The 26502-nt window shown below is 33.5% G+C and overlaps 1 protein-coding gene across 2 annotated transcripts in view; it reads left to right on the top strand.

Annotated features, from left to right (window-relative positions):
- Nucleotides 1-26502, top strand: part of LOC127867724 (CUGBP Elav-like family member 3-A) — a 148074-nt gene that overhangs the window by 17602 nt on the left and 103970 nt on the right. For both annotated transcript variants that reach the window (XM_052409067.1, XM_052409066.1), the window contains exon 2: nucleotides 20496-20578. In XM_052409067.1, coding sequence (XP_052265027.1) covers nucleotides 20496-20578 — 83 coding nt within the window. The remainder of the gene's footprint in view (nucleotides 1-20495; nucleotides 20579-26502) is intronic.

Genomic DNA, 26502 nt, shown 5'->3' on the forward strand with positions numbered 1-26502 from the left:
ATTTTAATAGATAAATGTTATTCAAATCAAAGTAATCATGTTCCGTGAAATAGTGTTCGGTACATACGTAATATCTGCGCGAAAAAAAATCATGTGAATACAAATGTCAGCAGTTTTTGTGAATGCTTGTTGACAACTAGATAAATCAAGCGTGAAACTATTATTTTATTGAGTATTTACTTCATCAGTACGACCGAAATAAATCAGCGTTTAGGCGACCTGTACATTAACTACTTCCGGTTGAATTGGTTACTTCCGGTGTAAATCGATCAAGAAGCTTTTCAGTCGATGATTATTGGAGTGTTGCAGTGAAGGGCAGGTGATTATCAAATCACATCTGCTTCAAAGAAACACTCTGTCATTTTGATTTGCAGATCATTGATTTTCCTTTTTAACTGTTTTGTGTTTGTTTTTCAATAACAAAAATATGAATGTCATTTGAAATACGTGTAGAAAAGTTTTGAATTGCAAATCTCATTACATGTGAAATTCTATAGTTTATGATGAAATATATTATTTCACAGTAAATATATTAAGAGCATTCAGGATCTAAATGACTTGCTAAAGGTTTGAAATTCGTGTTTAGCTGATGCTAACATTAACCCATTTATGCCTAGCGTCTTGAAAACAGGACTTTGCAAACAGCGTAGACCCAGATTAGACGCCGCATAATGCGGCGTCTCATCTGGGTCTATGCTGTTTGCTTTAAGGAATTTCAGTAAGATATATTCTAAGTATAGAAATAAATATACCAGTCATCCCTTATTTTGGAAATAAATTGATCCAATTTAGAAGGTTGGGAGAGTCCATTAGGCATAAATGGGTTAAACTCGCTGTGTAACTACATGTATGTGATAGTTGCTTATGTATGCAATTCACATATATTCGTGCGGACCAGTCCTTTGAAATTCTTCTAACATGAATATAACATCTTGTGCGATAAGGATAGATAAATCTTAAAAGACACGCTTACATATTGGACAAAATGAAAGCGATCGAAAGTATTCGGATCGCGGAATAAGCGAAAACAAGAGCATGGCGAAAACTTAGAAGGCCATGAAACTCAAAGAGGCAAAGACGTGTGTAATGCATTTCTTGCCAGCGATAATCCAAAATCATTTGCCACAACATGTAATTTCAATTAGTTGGGATTTTGTTCTACCTACGCTTATCATACTCGTGCGATGTACCTGATTGAAAGTGATATAAAGTATATCTCAAACCACATTATTTGTAACGGCCACACACACACAACGATTTTTTATTGCTAAAGGACGAAGAAAATTTAACCGGTTATTTCACATATCGCTCTAATTTGGTACATGTTTAAACATTTATTGAATCGATGTTATTTATTCCCGAGTATTGTTTTGTTCTTGTTGAAAATGGTATAATAATGGTGCATTCATGTATATATAACCAACCAGGTTCTTTCACGGTATTAACGATGCTGTTTTTGTTTTAAGAAATAACTATTTGATTATCTTTTATTATGCAAATTAAACCACCTTTTTTATGTTGACCCTCAATGGCTGTGACACTATAATGTTCTTTAGTTGTTTATACAGATTTGTTTATAAATCTGAACGCGATTGTGTTTCCCGATAGGTATTGAATATAGCTCGGTCCTCACTTGTTCTCTGACATGTTAATTACGCGCGAAATGTTTATTCAGTTACGTACAGTGAACCGGAAATGAGAGTCAGCAATTAAATATTTGCTGGTGGTGTAAACAGCAGCAACTTCCGGAGTAATCGATTGATATTGCTACTCTATTGTTCGGTCGAATCTGTAATCTGTAATCGAGAAGTGCTCTACGGATGTGCCTATTTTGTACTAAAACCAACATTGAACTTTTTTCGGTCGCATGAACTATCAAACAAGTGTTCGTATTTATTACGAAAAAGATGTTTGCTTTACTCTGCATGTGATAAATAGGTTATTTAAATTACAACTAGAATGTCGAAAGTGACGTCTTAAGATGAAAAAAAAACCGGATTAAATGCAAATCTTAATAAATCAAGTGGAAATCTAAATTCTTATCCTAATAGATACTGCTCGTGCAAGCTTAATTTTAAACACGGAAACAACGTTTTGAAGCCATTTTTGAACTTGGTTCGTGCACATTTTACTGATTGCCCTTTTACTTTCATTAAAATATGAATACAATGACGCCCATACGTTTTCAATCGTAAAAGGACGGTCTAAGCGTTGAGTCATAAACAAAAGATGAAAACAATCATTAAGTGATCATAGAGATTCATATTCCGCGCATGCTAAGTTGATATTTAAATTATCAACAAAATCAGGGACTTTCAAAATACACAGTGCTTAATGTTCCTATTCAGCTTGATGCCCAATTTTACGATCGCTTTCGATCGATCGCAGACGCGGGGCTTGCACGAAAGTCGAATATGTGTGCATCTTTTTTGTACACTTTCTCTTATTAGATTATACGATTTTTTATATGTGTTAAATTCTAATATATTGGTAAAATATGTTACAATAACACAAAATAGGCAAGAAAAATTATCCATTGAAGACGAATTTCATAAAATGCAGCAAAGACAAATTACCGCCCGAGCCAAGTGTGACGAAGATATTTCGTACATATTTTCCTACAATAACCGAAGCATTCGTCTTTTTATTAGGATCAGAGTGAGTGTTCGTGTGTCGCATGAATGTATATCGTTTGCAGGAATTTAAAATAACCGTAAAACTAAATTTAGATTCACATCGTACATGCATGATATACATGCTGGCGAATTCGACTGTACATACATTTTCAATTTCAGAATTAAATATCTGGCTTATTTTGCATTTTTCGACACATGTTTTTCCTAACTTTTATTTTAATTAATATTGAAATATATATATATATATATATATATATATATATATATATATATATATATATATATATATATATATATATATATATATATATATGTATATATATATATATAATAAGTTTTTTACATATTTTATATAAATTAATAAATATTTGACAAAATCGTATAATCTCGATTCAACATAAAAAAGAACGAGATGTACAACTGGAATTATACAAGTTGTGCGAATCAATTTGTAAAATAAAAAAAACAACAACGCAATTATCCAAGCAACATATAGAGATATGTGCTGCGAATCTTTATGTATACACCTAAACAATCAGTGTTCCTTATAGCAATAGCCACAATTTCAACACTAGATGTGGTATGATTACATAGATTTTTGTAGATACAAAATGCTCGTTTTTATTTTCCCGCAAATATATCTATTCATACGACACAGAAACACATGTGTATTCATGTGACGTATGAATAGATATCGTTGCGGGAAATTTAAATGGAAAAACAACGAGCATTTTGTATCTATAAACATCTGTTTTACCAGACCACATCTGGCGTTGAAATTTCGGCAATTGCCATATGGAACACAGATTTTTAATTGGTAAAGTTTATTTTACGAATAGTGTACGAAATTTTCGTTGATTTTGAGCAGTAATGTTACTTAAAGTTTTCATATTTTCATATATTCGGCAATAAAATTGTATTAGGTATGTGTACCAGGTAACTACCAGGTAACTATAAATAACGCAAGCAGATTGATCATCATCGTCACGTGGTAAACCCAGGAATGCAAATTGTGAATGCGTAGTGAATTGTATATATTTTATATATAAAATGATCAATCTACTTGCGTTATTTTTAGTGTGTATATCGTTATGTCACCTATTTTCGCGATGTACTTTCGATTTCACATCGCGAAATTTTATTACCGAATATACTGAAAATATGATTTTTTTTTCAAGTAATGTAATATAGTAGTCGTGATATTTTCATCAATATAAACTAATAATTGTAAAAAATACGGTATTTTAGAACTTTTCGTTTTTGCCATTCGTGACTGACGGTCCCTTTAAAGATGACAAAATTTAAAATGTCAAGTGCAGATCTAGAATAATTCTGCATATAATTGCAAATAATTATCAAATTGGGAATCTTAAAAAAAAGATTACACGAAAAGCAAATTTAAACCGACCTGCCTAACCTAATACGATTGTAATCGAAACTAATGTATTTTTGCAAAAATGGACTGAAATGAAATCATTTTTGCACAATAACTAAGGTACACGGATACATCATATGAACACTGACGCAATTTTATTACACGAATATTAACGAACACAAATCATTTTTGGACAAAAGAAATAATTCAAAAATAAATAACAGAGCATGATTCCAATTATCTTCTGAGGGGATTTACGAATCATTCCGGTCATCACCGAAGCGCTCTTACGAAATTACCTAATCAAAAGCAGATTCCCGTGTAGGTCACAATATTGTAAAATAATTCCTTAACACATTCTATGTAAGAGAAATATTTTAAACAAAAAGTAACATCGACTTTTGCACGTACAGCCCCTCATAACCATGTCTTTTATTAAAGAGCATTCCAAGCTGAATTGATTTAAAGAATAAAAAAGATAGGTCATGCAGAATATGTAAGAAAGTATTGGGCGCGAATGAACGGTCACTGCTTTACGGCCATCTTTTTTCGGCGTCTCTTCAGTTTATGCGGGTTTCCCGCCAACTGTCAAAGTTATATCTGTCTCCATCTTAGAAGCAAAAAAGTGCATGTGTAGTATACAACAATGTTTTCCCAACCATGTGCACACAGAAATCATAAAAAAATTAAGTCATGGCAAGAGCCCCATACAAAAACTTTTGTGTTCAAATAAATGACGATTTTGTTTTTAGAGGGTATTGAACACAACAAAGATTTAGTATACTGTAACCTGTAGCGCATTACACGAAGACACATTTATCACGGTGCTGAATGCGGGAATGTTGATAACGTGGGGACACCGCTGTTAATATGTTATAGTTCAAAGAACGTTTTGGAATTCGGTAAAATAAAACAGAGGAAATACGAAACAATGTAAAACAATTACATCTGTATTTGAAATTATTGAAACAGTATGCTGTGTGTACCATCGCGTAGTACTTATGTCCTCATCGTTCCACAATGGCTGTCAATTTATATGTTTATCAAGCGCATTACCCCAAGCATTGTTTGCTATGGGTATTCCGTGGTAAAAAAACAACAACAAACAAACGCGGAGAACTGCTTTATAACAAACTGGACAAAATCTGGACGTTGATCGTTATCTATTTCCTATTTCCCCAATGCGCATATAACTAGACAAATAAATAAAGAAATGCATGCGACCTATGCATTGACAATTTCCGGGCTAATCGATAAAGCAGTTTGTAGTTGATGGTTGAATGGAGTTTTCCGGTGAATGGCAGGTGGAATAAATAACGCATCATATTTAAACCGCTTGGTCATTTGTTTGAAAATCTTTGATTGCGCATTTAAAAAGATATTATCAGATCTTTTCAATCAACAGATGAATCCTTACGTTTTCCAGTTTGTCTGTCTTGTGTTTTTGCAATAATTATTTATTTTTTGGTCTTACTTTGTTTCAGTCTTATGTTTAAAGTTTTTGGATACATTGATTCTGTGGAACACCCCTGTTTCTCGCACAATCACCCGTAATTAACAAAGGTCAGTTGTCATACGAAACAATTCCCGATGCATTCACTAAAAGTCTCAACGCGTTGAATTCTTCCGCATCACTGATGAACATTTTCCCTTAACTGGCCGTCAAGCCGTCAATCTAGTAATGTCTAGCCTGAACGCGGGAAAACAAAACGTACGAATGGCCTTAAATATACGCATTATGTGTGTACTGTGGAAGAAGCAAACGAGACATTCGCGAAATAAAATAAATGTACAGCACATTGCGAATCAATGACGTTCGTGAGGCGGATCTCTTGCCAGTGTTTTTGCCAGACAAATTATTATATTTTGATTTAACATGCACTAAGAGTTAGTTAACAGTATGTTTTTGCCAATAGTGTAAATTGCCTAACCGGTTTTATTTTGCACCCAGGAGATCGAGGGTATCGTTTCCCTAAATACATTCAAGTCGCAGCGATTTTTTTCATGTAGTATGGTAAGTTCACATCGAAATTCGTGTAGTGAAAAATAGCTTATTATGGTACAGTTTTAAAAGTTATCTAAATATTGTATAATTATATTATGCGTTTAATGATGTTGTTTAATGGATTATGCTAATGGTGTTCTTTAACAATGCATTGCAATGACATGAGAAACCATGTAATTCTCGAAAAAAATAATATCTAAGTTTCATATTTGTATACAATTGTGATTTGATAACTTTGTGTCTTCAACTTGGACATTGGCCTTTGCGCAATGACAGAATTACGATAAACATCGATGCTACTTAGCGTAAAAATTAAAGAGTTTCGCTAATATCCTTTGGGCAATGACGGAAATACTCGATTTAGAGCGAACCGGTTTTACAGACTACACATGCACTCGATCAAAAGCGAATTATCATGTAAAGCAATGTACGAGGACAAGTTTATCGTGGTGCTGAATGTGGGAATGCTGATAACGTGAAAACCCCACTGTTAGTCTGTTATCATTCAAAGACTTTATGGAATCCGGAGAAATAATAAAAGTATTAATATAGGCCTTACTATAAGAGAGAGATATACCAATAATTAATAATGGGAACAAAACGCAAGAGATTCGACGAGGAAGAAGAAACATTTTTAGATGATAGACATTACGAGAAACAATAGCACAGTAACTTCATGCCAATACGTTAAAAGTAACGCCCCGCATTTACTTCACGTGCATAATAATTCCCCATCAAACAAGCTTCCCAGTGATTTGGAGACATACTGTGCAATAAAATGCAATATGAAATCATGGTGTGCACGCACATAATTACGAAGTGTTAATAATTATGGTTGAATATCGGCACGTGGAGCATGTTCACCAGAAGGTCTTACAATGAACCGAAAGTCTTTCAACGAAGACAAGTATTAAGTTGCATATAAATGTTGATTTATGAAAAACAAAACTAAACAAAAACCGTTTCAAATGTCTGAGACTGGTCAAAGCAAAGTATTGGTTGCACAAGCAACTTAAAGGGGCCGTCCAACAGATTTTGGCATGTATTGAAGAATGTCATCAAATGCTTTATATTGATAAATTAAAATATTTGACTCAAAATTCTCCAGTAAAAAACAAGCATACACTTTTAAAAAAGGAAAAAAGTAACCTTCAACAGGGCTCGAACAACTGACCCCTGGAGTCCTGGAGTAACAAGTCTCCCGCCTAAACCACTCGACCATCCATGCTCATGCTTAGAGCGGATGTATTTTTTACCTATATAAGCCATCCTCGTAGTTTCCCAAAATATAACTACAACAACAAATATTTCAAAATCATTCAATCGTTTCAAGGTTTTCAAATCGTCAAAAGATGCATATAATGAGTATTTAACAGCATGGTAAATGGACAGTATTACTATTTCCTCAAAAATATCATAACAAAAACGAAAATTTGCGAATCTGAAACAACTTTTTTTAATTTTGTCAATTTACCAATCTGTTGGACGGCCCCTTTAAAGTGATATTATGGGCATCTAACAGTTTATAGGTGTCTTATCGCAACCGTTGTTTATTTTTGGTGTTTTCACTTCATATACACTTATATTTATTAATGCAGCATCAACATACTAAAACAATATCACGGAAATAGAAAAATAATGCATTTGAAAATCAAGCGTTCTTTCGTTTGAAAACTGATCATGCATGTACGATGTGAACCTAAATTTAGTTTTAGTGCAGATTCGTTCATACGACACAAAGACAGAATTTTGTTTTACGGATCATTTCGGCTTAGACTGGGTGAGTCACGTAAGAATATCGAATATAAAATATAGTTTTATAAATAACTGGTAGCAAGATGAGTTGCAGATAATTGGTCAGTAACCACATTTTAAATAACTCTTTTGACCTGTTAATTCTTTTCAGCTTAATTCAACAGTGAAAATGCCCATAATATCACTTAAAATGCGTTATGAACCTGAAACCTAGCCGAGCATAAATCACAAAACATGCATGCATATAAATATTGGCTTCATAGCACTTCCATTCAAATTCAATAAAAGAGATAAGCGATTTAATTGTAATTAAATTAAAATGTTCACATGTTTATTGTTTACAAGAGCAACAGAATAGCAACAAAACGGTGACGCATAAATAAATGTAGATACACGCACCATCTTTCTTCTTATAAACAGGATTCAAGGACCCAGCATCGTAAAGTGCTAGTTTAGATCATCGTAATCTAGTGCGGAAAAAAAACTGCAATACATGATGAAAACGGAATCTTTGATGTATTTTCTTATTTTGTTATGTTCGTTTTTTCACGATGTTCTATGCACCCTCTGAACAAATATGTACGAGTTACATTCGCGCATGGCAGCTCATAAAGAAAACACAGTCGTTAATGTCATAACCATCTCTACAGGGTTAAAATGTACTTATCAAAGCTGTCTGCAACATAAAATATGCTTATAACTTTATGTATGAACAAGATGAATGATTTATATTAGTGCGAGTAAAAAGCACATTTCTAACGCCTGCACTGATTCTACAAGATGATGTGTTTTCAGCAAGTGCCTGTGACGCAAATATACCTTTACTGTAGTTGCCAACAAGTAGGAAACAGTCGGATGCCGGAATTTGCACGAGGTTAGAAAAACCCATTAAACATCGGTACAAGCAACGCTGGTCAGTTATATCAACCAATAACCTTAATTTAAATAATAAGAGTTGACAGTGGGTTTGTCAAAAAAGTTGCTTTTCCGGGGTACACATATTCAGATTGTGCTTGCACCTTAACCCACGTTTTCCTCGTGTGTTTTTAGCGACGTGCACACTAGTCTGGATAACCTGCCCCTGACACTTTGTATTGGGTCAGGCATACATGATTCATGTCGGCAGCCAGTGTGTTCTTTAAAATGGACAATTAATTTATTTTCGGAGCAAGGAGTTCACATTGTGATAATCGGTACGTTTTATTGTAATTAATATATTGGCAAAATTGATTTTTCTTCCTTTTTACGCCTAACCTCAATACATAGACATATGATATATGGTTATATTTTGGAGAGAACGGATTTCGGATAAACTTTTATAACGCAATGTTTAAGTTATAATTTACAATCTCTTTGGTTTATCTTAGTGACACATTTGTGACAATTATTCCATGTGCCATGAGATATTTCCATATGTAGAATTTTCTACTGTTGATTTAGTTTGCATGATGCAAAGTAAACACTACAGAATTTCTTTAAGACCATAGTTTATGTTAGTACAAAATCTCCAACGTATTGTTAAGCATATAAGTGGACGGAGAAAACAACAAAATACACATGGAAAGGCCACCTAGCCAGCATTTCTTGCATCAAAAGTACTGAGCACTTTATGCAAGCAACTGACTGCTTCCCCACTTGAATTTTGTAGCGAAGCACGAAGGACTCTTGGAGCCAAGGATAAAAAATGACAGTTAAGGTTGGCTTGTTTGATGGTTAACCCAATGACACATAGGACTCCAGATCATGAGGCTCGAAAAATATTTAAAAACTAACCTTTAACAGTTATTGCTCTGAAATAATATAATTTTACATTACATGATTCACATATACTGAAATGTAGTTAGTATCTATACATAATTGATTCTTTAAGTAAATCACAAAGTCAACATTTTCTATGAATTGTAGACTTAAGTGTTTCCCTTGGTGTAATTTCATGTACTTTAAATTGTCAAATAGTATACAACTTATTATTTGTATAGTCTTTTTTTACATATTAATTGCTTACATGGCTATGTTTACCTGGAAACGATCAGAAGGAGATATTGTTAAATCATTTCTTTTTCTTTTTATAGCACGTAATTTAAGAAAAAAGTTCGTACATATTTTCCGGTATATCATAATGAAGCAAAAACTTTAAAGATGCTGGGGACTGTTTCATCAAAGGTCGTACGACAATTCAAATATACAATTAAAACTGGACAATTGAACATATAAAAGCTGTTGAACAACATGCACTCAAAATTTGGACCATGGGTAAGAACATTATGACATGTATCAATTAAACGAAATTAGCAATACTATTTCATGTTTAGTAATAATGTTTATTTCAAATATGCATCATATTCTAAATCTGTCACATGATGTTTGATGAAACGGCCCCCAGGACCGGTAAGTCAACGTCAATATTTTAGGATGAAATTATTTAATTCACAATATAAAATAACAGCATCTTTATTAAATAATCATTATTAAGAATTTTTCAATTTTTTTTAAAGAAAATATCCTTATGGGCACACTTAAGCGTATTCAGTCAGTAGAGAACTGCAGTACATTGTTCAAACAACTCTCAGATTTCCAAACTGCCATTCCAGTTCCAGATCAGAATTACAAACGCTGCAACAGACAAGTGGTTTAACCGTTGTGTGGAATCCGAATAAAGAAATTATTATTACACGTTTGCACATTGAATTGTTTAAACAATATACTTTCAAGTTTTTCCTCATTGCTGTTGACACCAAGTCTCCTTGGTTGAGGTGGTACAGGATGGCCTGTGCATCTGTGCCCGTTCTTCCAGCTCGTCCAATTTCTCGGACATGTGCTAAAAAATAAGACAATTTGTAAAGTCACTAGATAAAGCACATATCATACTTTCAACAATTTATTGTAATGTAATGTAAAAAGTAATTTTGAAGAAATTGATTAGTTTTCTCTGGTCATTCATTTAACATGCTCAAATCATTTTAAATCATATTTCCTATCAAATATTGTTATGATTTTAATTTAAGTTAAGATCAGTGTTGCTGTTTTTGTGATTAGATCCACTGCAAGGTATCCTGTTATGCATGTTTTAATAACCTGAGATAATCAACAAGCAGGTACATGGATTTATTAAAGTATTTACCCTTTCTTGGTAAGATATATTTGAATCCGACAGTAATGATAATGATGTATATATATATGCAATTGCTATTGTTGACCAAAAAAATATCCATCATATACATTACGTACATTGAACAGATATTCTCTTGTGCAATTGTGTACACATTAACTATCCGAAAGACGCTGTGTCCGAATTGGGTAAACATGACATAAATAGAGAATAATAGGTTAGTGTTGATTATAGATCAGGTTTATCATGCGAGGCTTAGAAAACAAAAAGCACGAGCCTTGGCGAGTGCTTTTTCGTTTTCGTGCCGAGCATGATAAACCTGATCTATAATCAACACTAATCTATTATTCTATTTATCCCACTTTTTATTTTGTAAACCTTTTTATTTAAACAAAATTTGTTTGACTTGATAATTTCGCTGGATTTATGACGTCATTTCGTCGAAATATTGACGTCATTTCCTGCCATTGATTATAGATGATATTTAATCAATGGGGCTTTAATTAACCGAAATCGCTGTAAAAGTGGGATAATATCATTTTTTAAATAAATCATAAGTGATTCGAAAAAAAACAATAGACGGATCGATACCTATAACTAGACCTTAACAAAAGCTTGAATGATTTTCGCTTACTCCAAAATTTTTTTTCGATAATAAATACATACGTAGTGCGCTGCCATTTTCCACGGTTGCCTGAAGTACTGAAGTATTAGTACGACGGGAACCAGAATACGTGCACACAACTCGATCAATTTGTTAGACGAAATACATCAGTTAATGGAGTATTCGAATGGCGATACACTTATCATCATGTTCGGAATAGACAAACATTATTTCCTTCCTTCTGAAGCTACTACTGAACATGTGTATTCATATGATCGTTTTTACCCGTATTAGAACTATTCACAAAACACTTACTCCAGACTCAACAACAATTGTCATCGACTTTGTTTGTATGTTTATTTGGATTTTCGCCGTTTTCAACAGCATTTCAGTCATCAACAAGAATCACTTGATTGACAACATGCATAAATTTAAATCATCAACAGAAACATACATTTCAAATTGGGTTCGTACTGCATCAGTTTATTGAAGTGAAATGTTCCGTAAGACTTATCCTGAGAAGTGGGTGTAACACAGTTGGGAAATTCCACCTTATCAAATCTAGGTTATGACGGACGACTAACCTAGCGGGATTAGGATCATTCATTGTGTCGATGCTTTTACGCCAGGATTGTTTCAACTATTCCCTGTAACTTTGTGATATTTAAATTTGTAACTTTGTGGTAAAATAAACAAAACAAAAAATCTGCTGAAACACTATTCATTTTTAATAAATTTTATTTTAATACTCTGTTTTGTATTCATACTGCTTCTTTTTTCAACAACCAATTTTTTTAAATTAATATTTACTACAAGAATTCAGATGTCGACAAAAATGGTGGTGAAATGCTCATTGTGGCAAACTGCTGAATCATAGTTTCGATCTGCCACCTCGGGAAGAACATCTTTCAGACGTGCGAACTCAAGAATTGCATTCCGACCGACGTGTAGAATTAGGAGAGTATTTTGAACATAATACTTCAGTTACTACTTCCATGCGCACTCTGTGAAGAGGCTTTGGTGTTGAAATGTGAAATTACGCCTCAAATGTTCTTGAAACACAATTATTTTGGTAATTGTTCGAAATGAAGTGCTTAGAATAAAATATGTTCAGCTCATGGTTCAAATTGAATAATCTTTAATGCTATTATCTTCAATAAATCCAAACACTTGGTCGTACATTTGAGCGTAAAATGTTAAAATGTTTCTAGCAATTTATACATAATACCTTGTTTGATGACACAATGTTCATTTGAATAAAATATTATATCACATACATTTTACTTTCGTGGACACACTGTACTTGACGATAGACCACCAGTTTGCGATTCCGTAGCACAACTGGGAGGACAATGCTTATATTTTAAAAACTTCCAAAAACATGATAACATACTTTCCTCGTGCAGTCGTGCAGTTGATACAGATCCTTATACATTTTAACGTCTGGTTTAATTACATTTATACTGATGTGGCCACGTGCATCTATATTGGGACTTTGGCATTTGAAAAACTATGTTTATAGTCTCATCCTTAGAACTCAAAGAAGAAAACAAAACAGATGGGAATGTATAATTATCATCTTTGTTGACGTTTGTTGAAATAAACCTGTCAGCATATCCATCGGTAGGTTACATAGTATTAGTTTTGAGTCTGATTGAAAAAACAAGCGCACTTTGGTTTGGCGCATGAAGGAAATCAATTTTAAGAAAACGATTATCAGCCATAATTAGGCTAGCTATGTCGCTATGAACGACCTGGGTATTTACTTTACTTGATTTAACGAATGACACGAATTCCTAAAACTCCGGTTGGTTTACGGGTTATGCAAATAAATGTCTGACCTCTATGGAAAGAAAGTCCATCCGTTCTCTAAATTCAAATTACGCCTAAGTTTATTTCCGTTTTTTAGATTTTTAAGGATCTCCAGCACCAGTTTTATAGAGGATATTAAATATAACTAGTGAGTTGGTTACCAATTGGCCGTTCTCTAGATTGAAATAATGCCTAGTTATGCTCCCTTTTTGAAGCTGCTTAAAAATCTTCGCACAAATACCCAGTCCTAATGCGTGTCGTTTGATGTAAATGGGGTTTTTGATTGGTACAAAATAAACACAATTTTGATACATCTCGTGTCTTGTCTGAGTTTTTAATTGGCATTAGTTAAAGACACACATGGAATAATGGAACTCGAAAGTTCAGCATACCATTTGCAAAATTAAAAACGCAACAACCACGGACCTGGATCAAAATTACGAGCTGCGAATGTAGTAGGCAACGTAACGAGTTTGTATTGCAATAAGTGAATAATTATAAATAAACTACATGAAATCAGTTTTGATTCTGTTAACAATACGAAATCACTGTTTAACGGCGACGCGAGTAACAGGTTACGCAAAGACGAGCTAAATGAAAATCATTTTTGCCAAGTGACGCAGGTGAAAGTTATATACGTCCGATAAAAACTGAATGAACGCAGTTAAGTGAACTTTGCAAATTGGTATTTCACAAAAACTGCAACCCACGAATGATTCCAATGAGCAGCAAAGCGGGTTTACGAAATAGAGGAATTTGATATGCCAAATAATTAATGTATCCGTGATTTTTTATTGAAATAAGTGAATAATTACAAAATGTATAAATTTATTACTCATGAAATCTGTTTTGATTCTGTTCACAACACACAATCACTAGTTAACAGCGACTCGATTAACATGTTACGCAAAAACGAGCTAAATGGAAATCATTTTTGCAAAGTGACGAAGGTGCACGTTGACGTCTGATAAAAACTAAATGAACGCAGTTTGGCGAACTTTGCAAATTGGTATTTCACAAAGACTGCAATCCACGAATGATTCCGATGAGCAGCAAAGCGGGTTTACCAAATAGAGGAATACCCGATTTATGCAAATAATTATGTAATCAACAAGGACATATTTATCGCATTGCTGAATGTCCGATTATTGATAACAACAAGTCCCTCGATTAACCTGACTTATACTAAAATTACGAAATGAGGAAAAACAAGAGATTGCCAAGCAATGTGGTCCTCTACCGGTGAAACTCCACCATTGTCAGTAAAAAAAATGAAATTTATTTGTTGCCATAGCAACCAGATTTTTTGACGTAGGCACAAAATGAAATGACGAGCATAATTTCCATATTGCCATCTATCCATGTTTGAAGTTTCATGAAAAAATATGAAGAACTTCTAAAGTTATCGCAGAATCCAGAAAAGTGTGACGGACTGACTGACAGACAGACAGACTGACAGACGGAGTGCAAACCATAAGTCCCCTCCGGTTTCACCGGTAGGGGACAATAATCAAATATGAATGTTGACAGGCCAAACAATAACAATGGTGTACATACGGGTAGTGTACGAAATAAAACGCACGAGATTCATCACACAGTAAGGATTACATGAATTAGATCACATACAGTAGGCGTGATGATTAAACCGTCTTTTTAAATCCATGTCAATTGCATAAAACTCCATCGACCGTAGAATGTTATTAGATATAGCATTGGTAATTCAGTGCAGAATAACAAATAGGACATATGCAACACTTTAAACATGATTAAAACCCATTGAAACAGTATGCATCGTATAAAATGAATAATTCTTGTTTTGCTGTTTTTCTTAATGCACTGTGCTCTTCCTAGAGGAGCAAATAATGGATTGGATTCACGCAGTGCAGCTCGTATAACAACAACACAGTCGTTAAGGTCGAAACCATTTCTTTAGCGGTTAAATGTTCATATCATAACTATCGGCAAAATTTTTACAGCTTTAAATAGGAACAATTTAAATGATTTTAATGAGTTTAAAGTGTTTTTACGACTGCATATCTCATATAATAATATATGTAATGTTCTTTTAGTGTGTTAATGTGACGCAAATATACTTTTTTTCTGGAGTTATAACCAGACAAATAACATGAAACAAAATCCGATAGAATGCGCGCTTTAAGCTTAAAATGTTTCCTAGTGGGTTTTTGATTTTCATAATGTAGATCATCTACGTAATTTTAGTTAAACTAAGTAAATAGCGTGATATTGTATGAATAATTTGATGTGTGGAACACTCAAAGTACATTTACGACATACTATCAGAAATAGATTAATTGTTATTCCGGCACCGCTTAAAACACGTTATTATTTAATCATGTCTGTAAATATATAAAACGGACGTTCTTGGCTGTCCAATTAAAATGACTTACTAGTATTTGAAACGGATAATTGTTGAATCAAACAATCGCAAAATTCTTCATGGAGAGTCTGAACAATTTATGCACGTTTTGCTGCGAGTACAATAATAAACAAACAAGTTTTCACTGCATGACTACTCTTAGTGGAAACAGCATTCGGTACGTCAGAACTTGTACCATGCGTGTTCGCATGTTCTTTTAGTCTTTTAATTGTTCATTTTAAATCGTTATAACATGGCTCATTATAATGTTGCAGTGTCTTATTTTTCACCATGTTAAATATATGCTTTGTCTTATTGCTTAATGAGTTAAATGCGTGTAATATATAAGGTGCCTCATTATTGTTAGGTCGTTACGTTATTTGTGTCGCGAAATTGTTATGATAATGTAAACATGCGCATTGACAATTATTAATTGACAAATGACTTCCAAGTTAAGAAAAAGAAACCCACCACATATTTAATACATGTATCACAAAGTAAACAATGTTTTGTTTAAACATTAAAATACTTTTTAAACAGTGTACTTTAGAAGTAATGTTTCAATAAAAAAATATATTCTGTAAATGAATGCGTTCTAAAGAATATGTAGAAGGACATTTTTTATTAAACGGTATATTTTTGAGATATAGATATTTTCTGTATATGTGTTACGATCAATTTATGGTGGTGACTTTGTTTCTTGTTCGTTCTTCTATCTTTTGCCAAAACATTTGAATATGTTTTGCTCGAAGTAATAACGCGGAAGTCGGTAACATAATGCATTCGAGGTGCTAGAATTTAATTAACGGTTACATTTCTGGCATTGGTGCAAACTACTGCAGCGAACGATCTAACACTTCTGGTGGAACATGTTGCAAAAGTGCGAACACATGTATTATAGTCCGTACCGAGGTGTTGAAAACGGCAATAATTGAGGCGACTGTAAAACCATGTCTTTGCGCAGCTTGTATGCAAAATATTCGTTAAAAGATCTCTTCAAGGAGCTTGGTGAATACCGGTCCTAGGAAATGATTTAAAATCATTGCGCGAATACGGCTTTGGAAAAACAACAAATATACGAAAATCCAGACATCATTATAACGCTGAAGACAATTTCTGACTTCAACGAAAAATATACATTCACGGCGAACACTACTTTACGCGCAGTGAATAAGGCTTCTGAAAAAAAAACAATGAAAAAATCCTTCTCTTTGCGTGATGTTTTTCCATAGGCAATTTCCGATTCTGCAAAAAGTGCAAACGTATCATAGACTTAAAAGAAGGCGCTTTTTAATTTCCCGTTTGGATGTTATTACGGGTTTCTAGCAATGACATTTAATCTACCAACATATAGTTTTGGTGCGGACAAAAAGTTCATGACATACAAAGCTTGTCAGTTACTACAATTTCACTATAAACTTTCTTACACCATACTGCATTGACAGTATCTTTAGCGACCTTGTCAATCTGTCACAACAAATACAAAAAGATGTAAACAGCATGTAGGAATATCATATTATGTCCTTGACGGGAATGGTCAACATCATAAACGAACTTGTAAACATTGAATTTGTTTGAACACTCCATTTAATAGTTTCCCTTTGTATCTTGTATTTTAGTTACACTATCTTCCACCACTTTTACCTGGTTAAATAATGCATGATAAAACTGATCTCAACTTGAACCGGAAAATATTGTAAGAACTCGTTTTGTTATGTTGCCCTTATTGTATACCTTGTATACTTGGGTGTAAATATAGAGTTGTTCTCTTCTGTTTTAAAAAGAACTTCACTGTTTCTACCGTAGAATACCGTAGAATCGTTGTGAGGCTCATAAGTAATGAACAGGATCCCTTTTAGCCTACATCTTCGTTATCTAATAATCGTTCTTTAGCAATAACAATGTTTAATACACTTTTCACATAAAAAAGATCTAGTGATATTTGGTACATCCAATACCTCAATTGAGATATAACACTGGTAAGAACATGTACTGAGCATAATTATCCCACAGTCGGTCGAGTCTGTTTTTGAAAATATTTAATGACTGAGCAGATACTACTTCGTAAGGTAAATTATTCCATTCAGATATGATTCTTTGAGAGAATCTGTTTAGTTTAAACATTGTCTCACATCTTGGTTTGGGTTGTTTTAAACAGTGTCTATTAGTTTTAGATGTGTTGAAGGAGCAAATACGTTCACATGGTATATCATCTAATTTATTAATGATTTTATAACTCTGAATAATATATCCTCTTCTACGTCTATGGGATTTGGATAATCACGCATGGTTCACTTACTTTTTTTTATGTTATTGCGAATCATATCATAGAGACTTGTTTCGTTTACTACACATTTGTGTTTGAGTGGTAGTTACGTTCAACTACATAACAAAATACCTTTATGTAAGTCAGTAGTTATAATTAGCACACGCGTTGAAATTAGCAAAGATTTACATCTAGCCCTTGAACAAACAGCATTTGTGAAAAAGTAAGACGAGTCGATTTGTTTTATCTCAAACTGGTAAATGGCACGTGCAGACATGTTATGCAATAAATATGTTTATCTGCACTAATAACGAACAAAATACTATGTTATTAAAAGCAATATGATTATATATTTTATCCCGCAAGTATAAACAATTTGACGTAAATTACGATAAAATTTAACCATCTTCCCGGTGGATGTATCTTCATGTTTTATTCTACCAATTTAACGCGATGTGTGTCTTTTTTAAATCACAAAATGTTGCCGTGCCTTCATGTGAATCAGGTTTATTCAATTCCGTATAGTGAAGACAATCCAGCGAACATGGCAATGCTATTGAAAGGTGTCTGTACTTACTTTGCTGTGTGTTAGAACATTTGTGTAACGTATTTTTTGGTCGCATATCATAAAATACATACATTGGGATTAAAAGGACTAAGTAATGAAATAGACGAACAAAATATCACGTTGGATATTGAAATTAATTTATGTATCAGCCAATATTGGAAATTAAATCTTATATGTCCATACTTTTAACTAAACATTATTTATTCATACTAGTTATTAGCAAACGTGCTTAAAGTATAATATTCACCTTCCTAGAAAATATTTCATACATAGTCCTATTTGGTAATGAGTCTTCTGAGTCCTAATAGCATAATTAGCGGCTTTATAATTGCATTATGCAGCAGTGAACAATGACTTGTCACGGAAAACTGTCACCATTAACATCAACAAAGTATAATCTGTGTTCTTTAAATGAATATAATACATCAGGTTCCTCCCCGGGGCGTTGAAGGATTATTAAATTATTGTATTATCGAAAGATTTAAATGGAAAACGTGTAGTTGTGATCAATAACATTTCTGAGCTTTCGTTTTTTGCTGAGTTCCTCAGATAATTGATGCATTTACAATCGTTTTACTTTTCAGATACGATTATTTCCAAATTTTATGAGTCTCACTGTGTATATACGTAATTGGTTTTGTTTTTGTTTTATCGTGTGTTCTTTTATTGGAATGTTTAAATATATATACACGCTGTGTTGGCATTTAACATAAAGTCTAAATTTTAAACTAATTTAGGCATTATGGCGCATGTCTCCATGTTTTCGTTATTTGTGATCTCGTGGGTGTATGTTTCTTTTCATAATATACAAATAAATACTCATGCTATAAATAGTTGAACGTATTAATAAGTAAATCCCTAGCTTTTTTCACGATCATTTTTACCTTGGAATATCAACGTATGGAACACTCTTCCGGATTCTGAAAGATCGGCTATACTCTCTCTCTGCTTTCAAAGTAAATCAAAACAAAGATAAACGGATGGCGAGCGTATGTCTGACATTCCTGTAGCAGGTTTTCGAATGCATAATTGCAAGTTTAAAAAGGTTTAGTAAGCGTAAAACAAAATATATAAAGCTCCATAATGTCAGTTTTGGGAAATTGAAGATACCTTTCACTTTTTCGTTACTCGTTAAATTTTAACTGAAAAATGATATTCCTTTTTGATGTTTTGTCCGATTTTAAACCCATATCTTTGCAACTTCCTCAATTTTAAAACTTTACTACATTTATCTCGTTCTAATAATATTGAACAAATAACATGTAAATGCTGTTAAATCATAATATATTACATTGTTTCGTTATCTACATTATATTGATGTACTTTTTGTAATATAACATGTATCATCTTTCCATCCAATATCTTATTGATGTTATACTAATGTTGTTTATTGTTCTATTGTTAACATCTGTATACATTGTATTTACAAACTAACCCTTTGCCACTTAGATGACGCATGTGGAGTCCCATAAAAAGTTGAATTTAATTAAACACCTTTTTACTAAATTCAAGTTTTAAAGGCTTCATTTCCAACCCTTAGTTACTGATGAACAGCAAACGGTATAAAACCCGAACAGACTGCGAGTTACTCGCAGGCTGTTCTGGCTTTATGCTAGTTGCAAAAGCCGTTTTCACTTTGCTTCTTATGGGGTTAATAAGGATAAATAATAAATACCATATCAGCAGCACTTCGAACTAACAAAAGAGAGACATAGCGTAAGCATTGATCTTTTTTCGATTCTTTCAAATCATTCTTGGCATTCTTAATTTAAAAACGTGTCTACCTGTTTGAAATATTGTGTCAAAAGCGGTATATATGTGTATATTTTGTTTTGTTCTGCTTGCCCGTTTAACGAGCTACTAAATAAATGCTGTTACAACCATAGTGCATCATCTTAGTCCTGGATTGTATTTTTATTGTTAGTAGTATATATCAATATATATGTGTGTATATATCATTCATTACATATTTTTGTTCCCTGTTTCAGGATGTGCCTTTCTCACATATTGTGGCCGAGAGAGCGCGCTCCGAGCTCAAGCGGCTTTACACGAACAGAAGACACTTCCTGGGGTGAGTCAGCGTACTTTTTATGTTGACATACAAATCGCAACATAACTGCATATTACTGTTTATATAGCCCGAATTTTTTTTTTAAACAGGCCGAATATTTGCTTTCGCCTTTTTACTTAAATGCACATCGCATGACACATTACTGGCTTGAATCCATAGGGTCCGGATTTAAGTATCTTTTTTTTTCAAAAGACATCGGTGTCATTCGGATCAGCTGATAATCGTATGTGTCAAGCTCGTCTGAGCACAACGTGCTCATGGAGAGCTATTGGGAAACGTCGTTCGTCCGCCCGTGAGTGCGTTCGGAAATTGTTCCTTAAAAACGACATTTTAATGAAACTTGACAGGATGTTCGATCGGTTGTCCTGTATGAAAGTTGCTCAAATAGTTCTGTATCGCTGATAAGTTAGGTAACAGGGCATACACATGAAACAATGAAAACTAACAAATCCCCTCCTCGTAAAACCACATGAACCAGATGTTTAATATTTTACATGTAACATTGCGTGGTGGTCCTCTATACCGATTGTTCAAATCCTCCTCCTGGAGATTGCCCCCGCCCTGGTAGTATTTGTTTCCCTTATATGTGTATAGTACATTTTCTTATCTGATACCACAACCCCGCGTTTTTCCTATTTATATGAAGCATCGTCTATAGTCATTTGTAATTTTTGTTTAAAGTAGCATTACTACTCCAAATCAACGAAACTTTCGTACAATATTTCGTAAAATAAAGCTTAACAATTAAAAATCATTGTTCTTTATGGCCATTGTCGAAATTTTAACGCCATATGTGGTCTGGTAAAATAGATGTTTGTGGATACAAAATGCTCGTTTTTATTATGGTTTTAACATGGTACCATTTTAGTGTTCTTGTGTCGTATTAATAGATATATTCGCAGGAAATTAACATGGAATATATTGTTGTCACAAATAAATAAAAACGAGCATTTTGTATCAACACAAATCTATGTAATCATACCACATCTAGCGTTGAAATTGTGGCTATTGCTATAAGGAACACTGGTTGTTTAGGTGTTAACTTTATTTTACTAAATACTTTACGAAATTTTTGTTGATTTTGAGCGTTATAGAGACTTTAAAGTAGTGTCGATTCATTGATATGAAATTGTGTAGATGTGTAAAATCGACATATTCGTTGTATCTTAAGTTCGTGGATATTGTATAATATCTGATAAAAACTTCGAATTTTAGTGTTCATTGAACATTTTGGTCGTGCTCTCTGAAAATGGGGTTTAATGCAGACTGCGGAAAGCAGGCTGCACAGGCAAATCTGGAACGACACTTTACGGACATGCATTAAACCCCAACGGCCTATTTTATTTCGTGGACCCACCAAACTAAAATCTATGACAATTAGCTGAAGACGAATACTTTCGGTTCACAGAGTATGCCCATCATTTCAACTCTGGATTCGCCTATGGGGTCAACAATTTTACATCAACGTCCAAGGCTTTCATTGTTTCTATGCAGCATCATCTAGAGGTCCTCGACAAAGATAGTTCACATCTGGCTCCTTTGCGGAAAACTGAATATTCTGGTGTGAAACTGTAAAGACCAATACTTTAATTCTTGGTATCTTGCATCGAATAAAGATCCCCTACATTATATGTTCAAATCATGTCCGTGTGTTCAAAAATTGCTTTGATGGTTTCAGTTTAACCCATTTATGCCTAGTGCACTCTCCCATCCTTCTAAATTGGATCAATTCATTTCCAAAATCAGGGATGTCTAGCAAATTTATTTAAATATTTAGAATATTTCTTACAGAAATTCCTTTAAACAAACAGCGCAGACCCTGATGAGACGCGGCGTCTCATCTGGGTCTACGCTGTTTGCCAAGACCTTTTTTCTAGACGCTAGGCATAAATGGGTTAGCCTTAACTAACACAGAAAAAAACCTTTAACAAATATTCCTATCTGAAACCGTCCGTGCTGTTCGCATCATCTAAAGATCATCTAAAAAATATTTGAAATCAAGCCCCTGGTGTAATTGGTGACCACGCCATAGGGGTTACATTTTTATATGGACATATAGCACACTAACTTATTACCGTATAATACCGTTATTACCGTGCAACAAAAAAGCACCGAACTTTGATATTTAGTATGCACCATCAGATGGTTTTTTAGGGAGTTTTTTTTAAATGATGTCCCTGAGGCCAAAAAGGGAAGTGCCCCAGGTGTTTCTTTTTAGATATAGACTTCATTAGCGAAACAAAATTGTATTCAAAGGACAATGCCTTTGGTATAGTATTGTGTATGTAACGTCATGTAATGATCCTCTGCTATGTTTGTTCGAATTATTTATCTGGGATCGCACTGGGCAAACTCTTTTAGTGGTGTGAAATATTTGATATAGACTTATAGAGCATATGTCGTTAAAAGTAGCCCCAAAGCCAGTGGTCTCGAGTATATTACAACTGAGCTACAGTTTTTATGGTGCGCTACCAAAGACTTTCAAGGCCTTCCCGTTTATTGGGATTCAGTAGTAATGGGTATGTCAATTACGCTTTTGTTAACAAATGCACAATAAACTGCGTATTGTGTCGGTCACGATATTGTGATTGAAAGCTACATGGCTTATTGAATTTATAACATTCTCTTTAGGAGCTGTAAAAGCTCTCGTTCAGTTATAATGATATATAAACTCTTCGTATGGTACATGCGACGTATGTCTGACAATTGCGTTAATTCTTTTTGTCATTCGATATGACTGTATGTTGCTTCACAATGGTTCTGACCAATTTGTCATTATTAACTGTCATTTATCGAGTTATTATCTTTGAATAAACCAGATCTTGTTCCTTTAGAATGGACATGATTCTGAGAAGTCATCCAAAGTTCACTTAGTAACGCTGTGAATTATATGTTAAATTAGCAGTAGTAGTAGTAGTAGTAGTAGTAGAAGTAGTAGTGACAGTGGAAGTGGTAGTAGTAGAAGTAGTACTAGTAGTAGCAGTAGAAGTAGTAGTAGTAGTAGTAGTAGTAGTAGTAGTAGTAGTAGTAGTAGTAGTAGTAGTAGTAGTAGTAGTAGTAGTAGTAGTAGTAGTTGTAGTAGTAATAGAAGTAGTAGTAGTAGTAGTAGTAGTAGTAGTAGTAGTAGTAGTAGTAGTAGTAGTAGTAGTAGTAGTAGAAGTAGTAGTAGTTGTAGTAGTTGTTGCAGTAGTAGTAGTAGTAGTAGTAGTAGTAGTAGTAGTAGTAGTAGTAGTAGTAGTAGTAGTAGTAGTAGTAGTAGTAGTAGTAGTTGTAGTAGTAGTAGCAGTAGTAACAGTAGCAGCAGCAGCAGCAGCAGCAGCAGCAGTAGTAGAAGTAGTAGTAGTAGTAGTTGTTGTAGTAGTAGTAGTAGTTGTTGTTGTTGTAGTAACTGTAGCAGTAGCGGTAAAAGTAGTAACAGTAGTAGTTGTGGAAGTAGTATTATTAGTGGCAGCAATTCTAGGAGTTAAATTAATATTTCAGTTAGAAACCTTATAGTTGCATCGTTAACGTGATTAAATGAATGTCGCAGGTGCATCAGAATGAGTATCAATACTATAATAATCACAGGACTAATTTCCACAATTGCTAAAGAAATACGATAGGAACTATTAGCCTTTTTTCTCATTCTGTAACCAGATGAATGGGATAAATCACGTGCTGGCGACAATCGATTTCTTTTACAGTTTTTTCTAGTTCTATTGTAGTCTAATCTTACAATGGCATCTTTACAATGTCGTCCGAACGTGGTTCCGTCATTTATGAGGCGTTTTATGACAAGTTTGTTTTACCCTTACGATAATGATATTGTTGAGCGGTGAAAATTCTGGTATTCAGATATTCTTGAATGGCTGAGACTTCTAGCTGATATTAACTTGATTTAATGCGTTTCTTTTTGGTGATTAACTGTCATTAGAAAACGCCTGATAACTGTAATGTTGATGTATTGATATCTCAGGAAAACATTTCATCAGATGTTTTCCTATTAAAACGAAGGGAAATAACGAAAAAATATTATTAAAATACCATACCAAAGCAAGATTTTCACTAAGTTATGTATATTTTACATCATCGTTATTATTATATCAGAGCTGTATCATTCATCATGGTTCACCGTTTTCTTTCAGCGAAATTGAACGTAAATGTATGCTATGATACACAGTATTTATTGTAAAAGCAATAATGGAAATAAACTCCTACAAAATATAGGTTTACATTTCTGTAAAATCTTGAAAAAAGTCGTTGAAGAGAAACGAAAATATACATTAATACACACCTTTTTATTAGTTGTAATTATGTTAGAATATATGACGCCTCACCACAGAAATATGATGCCTTATAAAAGCCCCATTCTAAATGGTGTACGGATGACAAGATCGTAGGGAGTGGAGATCAATATGACATTTTTCTCAGAACATCTCGGTGTGTGGTTACCCCGTAATTTTCGTCTGATTACAACAGTTACCATAGAAACCTTTTTGTGAAATATAAAGGAAATTAAATAGCAAATGAAGCCCATATTATTTCCTCGTACTTTGCCCTTGAATGTTATTAAACTGTATTTGTAATTGACAGAAGTATGTGTATGATGAATAATAAACTTCAAATTTAAGGCATGTGACAGAAGCGTGTTCTTGGTTTGTTTACTATTACTTACTTTCTTTGTTTACTTATATCATCGACAGTGAATTGAGCGGGGCAAAAAAGAAAAATAACGAAGAATTATCTTACATGACTATAAAGATGTATTATTTAATATATATTATTCATTTTATTATATAGAAAGTATATAAACTTTGGTGGGTGTCTGAGACCTTACATTTTGCTTCACAATAGAGCTAAATTATATATTAGCTGTCCCTCTGTTCATGCAAAGCACAAAAGTGGATTCGCAGTTGCCAAAAGTAACAAATATTTCTCAATTATTTATTGCGACTCAAAAACTGTAAAGGCTCACCAATTTCATGAGTAAAAAAAAGTCATTACGTTATTGAAACTTCAAATATGAAACTCAATACCCGATCTCTTTGTGTCATTTTCGTTATATTTTCTGTAAAAAAAATCGTTTCTGAACTGATCTCTTAACGTACTTCAATTACTTCTGTATCACCTTTCGAAAGATGAATCGCTTAGTTCACACATTACTGTATTGTGATGCTATGTAGCTGATTATAAAATGTACAGAAGATTGCTTGTTCTTTCACGTGTTTTTATTGTTTCAAAACCTGCTTCGAAAAGCTCTAAAACGTTATTTAAATTTTCCTAAACGAATTATTTAGTCGTTATAGCTTCGGGACAACCTATTTACAAACTTAATTGGTGCGCCGTAATGACTTTTAAATTGGTTATATACTGGTAACCAGGGTAACCGTTTTTCTGCTACATTTTCAGTTTCCAAGAAAATCGTTTATTTAGAAAAAGAACGTTATTGTACAGCATTGGAAGTACCGTTAAGGGCATTTCTATTTGTGTTTGCACTCCTTTATTGAGTTATTTTAATTGCATTATTCACTTTCCTTTGTTTTATTAAAAAACAATTTAAGAAGATCGAACGAGTCCGCATTAGTCGCCTCCTAAAGTTATTCTGTTGAAGTTTCCTTTTAAGCTTTTATGTTCGTACCTGCACAGAAATATTTTGCCAAACGTTTTTAGGCTCAAAATATTAATTCAAGTGTGCAAAAGCTTAGTAAAGCTTGAAAAGAAAATATATTTAATTTGTTTATAACGGCAAGAAAAGGGAATCAAATTGACAAGGCTCGCTATTAGTAAGAACCGTTAGAAAACGAAGAATGACAATTAAAAAGTGAACGTAAAATAAGTGTGCGATATTTATTTGAGTTACATGGAGAAGTTGTCATCAAATAAGTTTACGTTAATCTATGACAATAATGAATGTAACAATAAAAAACTCTTTGTTTCTTCTTTCT

This window comes from Dreissena polymorpha, chromosome 2, assembly GCF_020536995.1.
Source record: "Dreissena polymorpha isolate Duluth1 chromosome 2, UMN_Dpol_1.0, whole genome shotgun sequence".
NCBI classification, from domain to species: domain Eukaryota; kingdom Metazoa; phylum Mollusca; class Bivalvia; order Myida; family Dreissenidae; genus Dreissena; species Dreissena polymorpha.